We start from the raw sequence: 7,019 nt of genomic DNA, 5'->3' as shown, positions 1-7,019 counted from the left end.
AATGATCTGCCATGATAGCTGGAACTGAGTCCAATATAAGGCTAACTGGCAGGTGGATGGAAGAATGATAATTAGGAGCTGGAAAGAGTGAAGCAGGTGAAAGGCATGAGTAATTAAGGCCAGCTACCACAGCAGATCAATACATTGCCTTTGTGGCGCCAAGATTATGGTACACCTGTTGCCCCATTGTCACATCAGCAGACTCAATGCCTACTTCAAAAAAGACCAAAAAAATTACTTTTTAAATCTTTTGCATAAATATTGTTTTGTAGTTAATTCATTTGTTTGAAATGCTTTGCTATTTTTATCTTGGAATTTGCTATATGAGTATAGTTTTGATTTTTTTTCCCCCTCATCTATAATAAAGAAATGCATAATGTAGAGCAAAGTCATAGAAGTTAAAGCCTCTTTGTGCAGATCTACTGCATATATGGTTTGTTTGTAAAAAGGTTCACTGAAAACTCCAGTTGAAAATATTAGAAATTTCTCACAATTATTTCATGGGTTTTACATGGCAGTTAAATACTCAGGCTACTCTTTTAGGGAAAATAAATGTATCCAATTTATACATTTTAGCCAGGAACTATAAATCGACAGGTGCAGTTTTACCATAGAGCCACATGGAGCCGCCATTTCATTGTGTCAAACGTGACAGATGACTTTAAAGCAGAGGTGTATGAATTCTTCTTCAGAGGGCTTTCTGTTCTAGATCTGTGATACACAATGCCACTCACAAAGGAAAAGTTATAAGCAAAGATACCCGTTTTAAAGTGAGGAATCAACACCTGAGCTAGATGAGTGTGGTAGGAGATAATTCAGTCATTTCATCAAGTGTTTTGAAAGATAAGCATAGGATATATAGGAAGACATTGTAACATACGTACTTTCACTTATCCGACAGACCTGTGACAAATAAATAGCTCATTAACTGGTTTAATGCAAAGCCTGTTTACATACTTATTTCAGACATTTGTATTGCCTGTGTTGCAGAAGGAACAAAACATGCAAGGCAACAAGTTTGGAAAGAGTTAGATAATGACATAAAGGTAATTCTAATGTGAAATAAAGGTAATTTTAATATTTCTACTACTAATCTGAGACATTCCTTCTGATCTTGAATAAAATATATGAAGGTTTTCAGATTTGTCAATGTTTAGCTTTGGACTTTGGCTGCTTTTATATCCATCCTCTGTCCACAACCTAATTGTGTTCTAAGGATTATTTTGGTTTGTTTATTAGGTTTTACTGTGACACATGAATTGTCTATGCATTAATCTGAATAATAGTAATTAAATCATAATAAAATCCTTTTTCTTTAAAATGACAGTTTGACATGGATGTAGAACTGCTGCTTTAAGGACCTGTTAGCTGAAACCCTGACGTACAGATGATTGAAATTTCATGCATTCTTTTCTCATTTTTTGTAAAATATGGCATTCAAAAAAAAAGACAGAAAACTTTTAGAGAAAGATAACATTAAAAAAAATATGAAATTGTATTATTGTTTTAGAAAATTTGGTATTTTTTTTATTTGGTATATTTGGTTTTATCATAACAATATCTTGTAAAATTTTGAAATCATTTGTTCTCACTAAAATTGAAAAACACCAGCTTTCAGCATTGACATCCACCATAATGAAAGAATTACATGACTTACTTTTGTTTAACAACTGTAAATTACAAATCGAAACAATGCCACAGCGAATGTGTGCCGTAATCAAAGCTAAAGGCGTTCAACAAAGTATTAGAGTGAATGACCTTTTTTTTTAGTGTCGACTTTTTTTTTGGCCAGGCAGTGTATAAACATTAGCAACTCAGCTCTGCTACAAAAGTAAAAATCACCCTCAATCTTTCCAGTATTTATAACCAGAAGGGTAAGACCGACTGATAGAGATGTATTTATGCTGAGAGGGAGGCAGAGAGAAGAAAATTCTTCTTGAAAAAAAAAATGGACGAAATTAGCACATGTCTAAAAGAAATCTGTAGCCTATATTGCTAAACAGGCCTTTTCAAAAACTTTGCTTACCTTCACCACAAGCCTATTTGTGCTGGCAAGAATCATTGACAGGAAGAATTTAGCATCCTACTTACAGAATCAGCAACACAGGATTGAACAGAACAGTAGAATCCTAATTACACAGCGGTAAATGTAAGTTTTTTTCAATCTAACTTCAAAAAATAACTATTTTTTAAAAAGTTACAAGGCAAATATAGAAATGTAAAAATCTGAATCAAAGCAGAGAATAGAGATAGAGTAAACTATGGCATGCTCTATACTAAAAAAAAAAAAAAAAAATCAAAACACAACCTAAAAAAGACAAATACTATGCTATGATGAAAATGGCCTATTTATAAATTAAATTGAATGTATTGTATGAATCTCACATCACTGACTATGCTTTAGAAGAAAAAGAACAATCAAGCATTTATAGAAAAGAAAGGAAATAATGTGTAAATAGTAAAAGGTTATATTTCTGCTTTAAATGTATCTGAACTACCAGTCAAAAAAATGTGTTTGATTTACTCTTAAGTAAAAGCAGATTATATATAGACTTTCAGCCCTTTATTTTGACTGGATCATTGCAGCTGTGGAATATGCTTAACAAATCTGCTGGCCCTCTTTTAAGTTTATTACAAACAATTAGCATCTGCTCCTGACATTGGCCATTAGTGAGCCTACAAACGAGTGAGGGCTGTTTTCACAGCACTGCAAAAACGATCTAGAAATAATACTTTAATTTCTTAAATTAAGTGTATTTACCCTGAATTTGAGCAGGTAAATAAAATGATCTCCCACTGACATGAGATTTTTCTACCCTTAAAATAAGATAAATATATAATATGCACTTGAAATAAGACAATGAAATTGTTTTCCTTACTCTAAATGTAAATTATCTTGTTCCATTGGCAAAGTGTCTGATTTACCTCCTTAATTCAAGAAAAAAAAACGCATTATAAGAGAAAAAAATACTTATTTAGATTTACATATTTTGCATTGAGGGCGGAGCAACACTTTCTGTAATACTGTGCCTGGAGTTGCAGTTTTGTGGAAAAGCCACATGGGGTCGCTGTTGGACTTTGTAAGTCACCCTTTAAAACAGTCTTTCAGCGGTTGAGCAAAGTGTTATTCTTTCACGTATTTTTAGAAAATATTATGGTAACAAAGCCAGTATATTGGAATTATATCGCATATTAGTTGACGTCCATTGTTTCGTGGATCTCCGGGGGACTTTCCAAAGCAGAGGTATAAATAATTGGTTTCACTTTCGCTCTAGGTTGCAGACTCAGATCGATTGTTGCTGTAACAGCTGCCCGCCGGGTGTCCAAACGCTTCAGCTGGATTTGGATCATTTTGAGTTTACTGTTGGAGGGTTTCTGGACTCAGTCACACCTAACCCACCTTGTTTAGAGTATTTAAAGTAAGTACGTTAGGTTCCGGGGTAACATTCGCTCCAGTGTTAGCACATGCGTAGCTAACACCGCATTTATGTCTACAGTTAGTCTGATTTTAAATGTATTTCAGTGACTTTCAGCTGTTTATCTCTTATCTTGTTTAGCTGTACCCTATCTATTTCACGTTAAGCAGTTTCAGATAAATGTAGGCGAAAACGAAAGTAAAGAAAATAATAATTTGGTCGAAGTGAAAGCAAAAGCAACGTCTGTGGAAAGAAATGTGCCTTTTTTAATATAATTATCATGTATCATGTTAAGGACTGTTTCGTATCTCTTGAAGCAACAACTGCTTGAAGTTAGGTGAGGTTTTTTGCTGGTGATGTTTGTCAAACTGCTGCAAAGACCTTTCAGCTGGGGCGGATTTTTACCTTGAATTATTTTTCTTTTTAGGAAATTTGAGGCGATTATAAATAAACTGGACTGTAGTCAAACATCTGGCTTCATCTTTTAAAGCATTTTAATTCTATTTTCTCTTATTTCTTCCTGGTTGTCAACATGTTACAGGATGAAATTCCGTCCAATAAGCTTGCAGAAAGTAACCTTACCTTCCTCAGAGAAGATTGAGCTGGCAACTTTAGAGTTAATTTTGCCTCTGCCATCAATAAAGATCAGATATTTGTGTTTCCTGGACAGGGCCGCCTTTTACAATTGTTTTTTTGTATCTCTATTTCTGTCTCCTTGAACACTGAGGCTGGTTCTGCTGGAGGTTTCCTCCTGTTAAAAGGGAGTTTTTCCTTTCCACTGTCGCTACAAGCATGCTTAGTGTGAGGGATTGCATTCGAATAAATGAGTCGATGCAATCAACTGGTTTTCCTTAAATGAATCAATTTGACTGTATGATCTGGTGAACTGTAAATTGATGACGTGTGTTGTGAATTGGCGCTATATAAATAAACTGGATTGAATTGAATATCCAAACCATAACACTCCCACCACCATGATTAATGCTTGGATTATTGCATTTTACCTTGGGCAGTTCCATTTGTCTCCAAAGTTTAATCTTTCCATTCCTCTCACAGCTTTTATCTCAATTTCAAATCCTCTTCTTGACCAACTCTTATCCAGTTTCTTGTCTTTTTAGCCAAGCAGAATTAGCATTCTGCAGCGTCTGTCCTTCTAATTGTGAGATTTTCTCCAGATAACCATTTTTGACCAAAACAACAATTTGTTTTTGATGCAGGTATTTGAGGATCCTTCCTTTTCATAGTTGTGACTCTTTATTTCACCAGCAAACCAACCAAAACAAAGTTTGTTTTTTTCCTCATACCAAAAATATCCTGAACAGTAAAGTGATTTACCTGATTATATTTAACCAGTGTAATATAAATCTGTTTAAACATGCTATTTCATTTGCTTTCACAAACCGCAGACTTGACACAGCAACATAACTGCTTTATTAAACTTTCTATTACTTCGTTTTAAGCATATGGTTTGTTGAAATGAAGGGCATTGTGTATTAAAAGAAAATTGTTGCAAAATCTGCATTTAGAGTTTCTGTGTAGTTCTTCTGTGTATGTTTTAGAACTGAATTTGTCTATTATTTTTTTCTCTGCAGAATCCACAAGTTATGCAGAAAATGAGCTACTTCTTCCCCTTGCTTTGTATCTGTGTGGACGTGTGCGTTGTCCACGCTGTTCGCCTGGCCCAGCTCTCACCTCTCCTCCTCCACCATCCTTTCATCACCCTATGGGGGGGAGCTCTGACCAGGGTCATCGTCCTGGTTTTTCTCGCCTTCACCTATCCCGGAGGTCTCCCGTGGGTTAGAAGCTTTGAGGGGCTTCAAAGCATAGGTGTCCTTTGTTTCCACTTCCCAGTGTACACCACGTTTCTCTGGCAGCTGGGGCAATCCACTGTGGGGGAACTGTGGGGATGGCACTCCTGGGAAAGGGTGAGTGGGTTTGTCTTTGTGTGCTGACTGTTGCAAGAGCAGTGTTTAGTTTGAGAACAATGCTTAAAGACGCGTGATGCTATGAAGTCCCAAAGGTTTTTTTTTTTTTTTGTTTTTTTTTCTCCATACAGGGAGGTTGATTTTCACTGATATTATCATGTCAGTATTCATTTTGCAAAGAACTGTCTGGAGTGCAATAACTGCTGCAATATATAGCTAGTTATAGAGGGAAATTATATCACAACTGATATTATCATCATCAATATTTATCAGTGTTAAAGCCTCTGCATGATTTTCTACTTTTGTGCAGCTTTAGCAACTGTTCTCTTTTAATTAGCAAGGATAACACCAAAATAATCTATCAGTTTAGAGATTTATTGATTGGATGGAGGTTTAAAAAGTAGGGATGAGAGGATAGAGGGATCAAGGAATGAGGGGATGAAGGAATGAGAGAAAGGAGGGATGAAGGGATGAGGGTTGCTGACATTTGGGGAAGTAATGGAGGGTGTGAAGATTTCAGAGATGGGGTCTAATTTTTGAGAGGATCCCTAATCTTGTTCACTAGGGATGGAACGGTTTATGAAAACCGTCCGAACCGTTCGGTTCGACTGTCTCGGTTCGGTTTGCGTGTGTTGCGTTCGGTTCATGCACTGCTCCTTCTTCTCATAGGCGAAGCGTGTATACTCCAGAGCAGAAGGTGGCAGTACTGCGACCAAAGCCAACCACCAGTAGTAAACAAGAAGAAGAAGCGAAGCAGCTTAGCCGGGTGTAGCAGAAAAAATCAGTTATTGTGGAGAACTGTGTGGGTATGGCGAGTGGGAAAGAAGAGGGGTTGGAAGACGAGTCAGCAGCACTTTATAGGTCTGCTGTATGGTACGGCTTTGCATTTAGAGTGACCTGCGATGATGGCGGAAAGAAAGTTGTGGATAAAAGTGCAACAGTGTGCAAGCACTGTGCAACACGTGTTATACTATACAAGAAATAATAGATATTCCTAACAATCAACATATACTGAACCAAACCGAAAACCGTGACCATGAAACCGTGAACCGAACCGAACCGTGGATTTTGTGAACCGTTCCACCCCTATTGTTCACTCTCCAAGGCTGTGCTTAACCCCCCAGATGGACCCTAAAACAAAAAGGACAAGATGAGGTAATGAGATTAATAGAGAGGAGAGGGAAGAGGGTGAAGGGAGGGTGGGGTTGACAAATGGTGACAGACTTGAGAGGAAGGGTTGAGTGGGATACAAATAAAGAACTAGGGAATTGGAGGAGTGGTTTGGATGTTGCCCTGGGGTCTGTTTCACGAAACAGGTTTAACAAATTCAGATTCAAATTCACAACTCTTAAGTTGGTCTAGTCAAGAATCGGGAACTCTGGGTGTTTTGTTTCACACAGTGGCTAATCAATTAGTTTCATAACCTTTATCAATTCATTAACTTAATTAGTCCACTCAGAGTTAAGTGCATGTGCAACAATTATGAAAAACCATTATCAGTGGAGGCCTGATGAGTCACCATGACAACAGGCAACAGGAAGTGCCTAAATGCAGAAATGTAAAAAAAAAATGTAATAAAAAAGCAGAGAAACAGTGCTACAGCTACGAAGGAGAAGATTTTTGCTCGATTTAATGTGTAAGTTTATTTGAGGTGGGCTATGGCAGGCCGTTTTTACAA

At 36.9% G+C, this 7,019-nt stretch overlaps 1 protein-coding gene across 2 annotated transcripts in view; it reads left to right on the top strand.

Annotated features, from left to right (window-relative positions):
* The first annotated feature begins 3,079 nt into the window (after window positions 1-3,079).
* LOC107082986 (antigen peptide transporter 1-like) overlaps window positions 3,080-7,019 on the top strand; it is a 12,305-nt gene continuing 8,365 nt past the window's right edge. Inside the window, exons 1-2 of one of the 2 annotated variants that reach the window (XM_015371908.1) lie at window positions 3,080-3,244; window positions 5,009-5,341. In XM_015371908.1, coding sequence (XP_015227394.1) covers window positions 5,021-5,341 — 321 coding nt within the window. In that variant the 5' untranslated portion in view covers window positions 3,080-3,244; window positions 5,009-5,020. Of the gene's footprint in view, window positions 3,245-3,264; window positions 3,420-5,008; window positions 5,342-7,019 lie in introns of those variants that run through there. The other variant, XM_015371909.1, reaches the window with a different exon arrangement.

Source organism: Cyprinodon variegatus, unplaced genomic scaffold (genome assembly GCF_000732505.1).
Source record: "Cyprinodon variegatus isolate N-32 unplaced genomic scaffold, C_variegatus-1.0 Scaffold66, whole genome shotgun sequence".
Classification (NCBI taxonomy): domain Eukaryota; kingdom Metazoa; phylum Chordata; class Actinopteri; order Cyprinodontiformes; family Cyprinodontidae; genus Cyprinodon; species Cyprinodon variegatus.
This window is presented reverse-complemented; position numbering and strand designations above follow the sequence as displayed.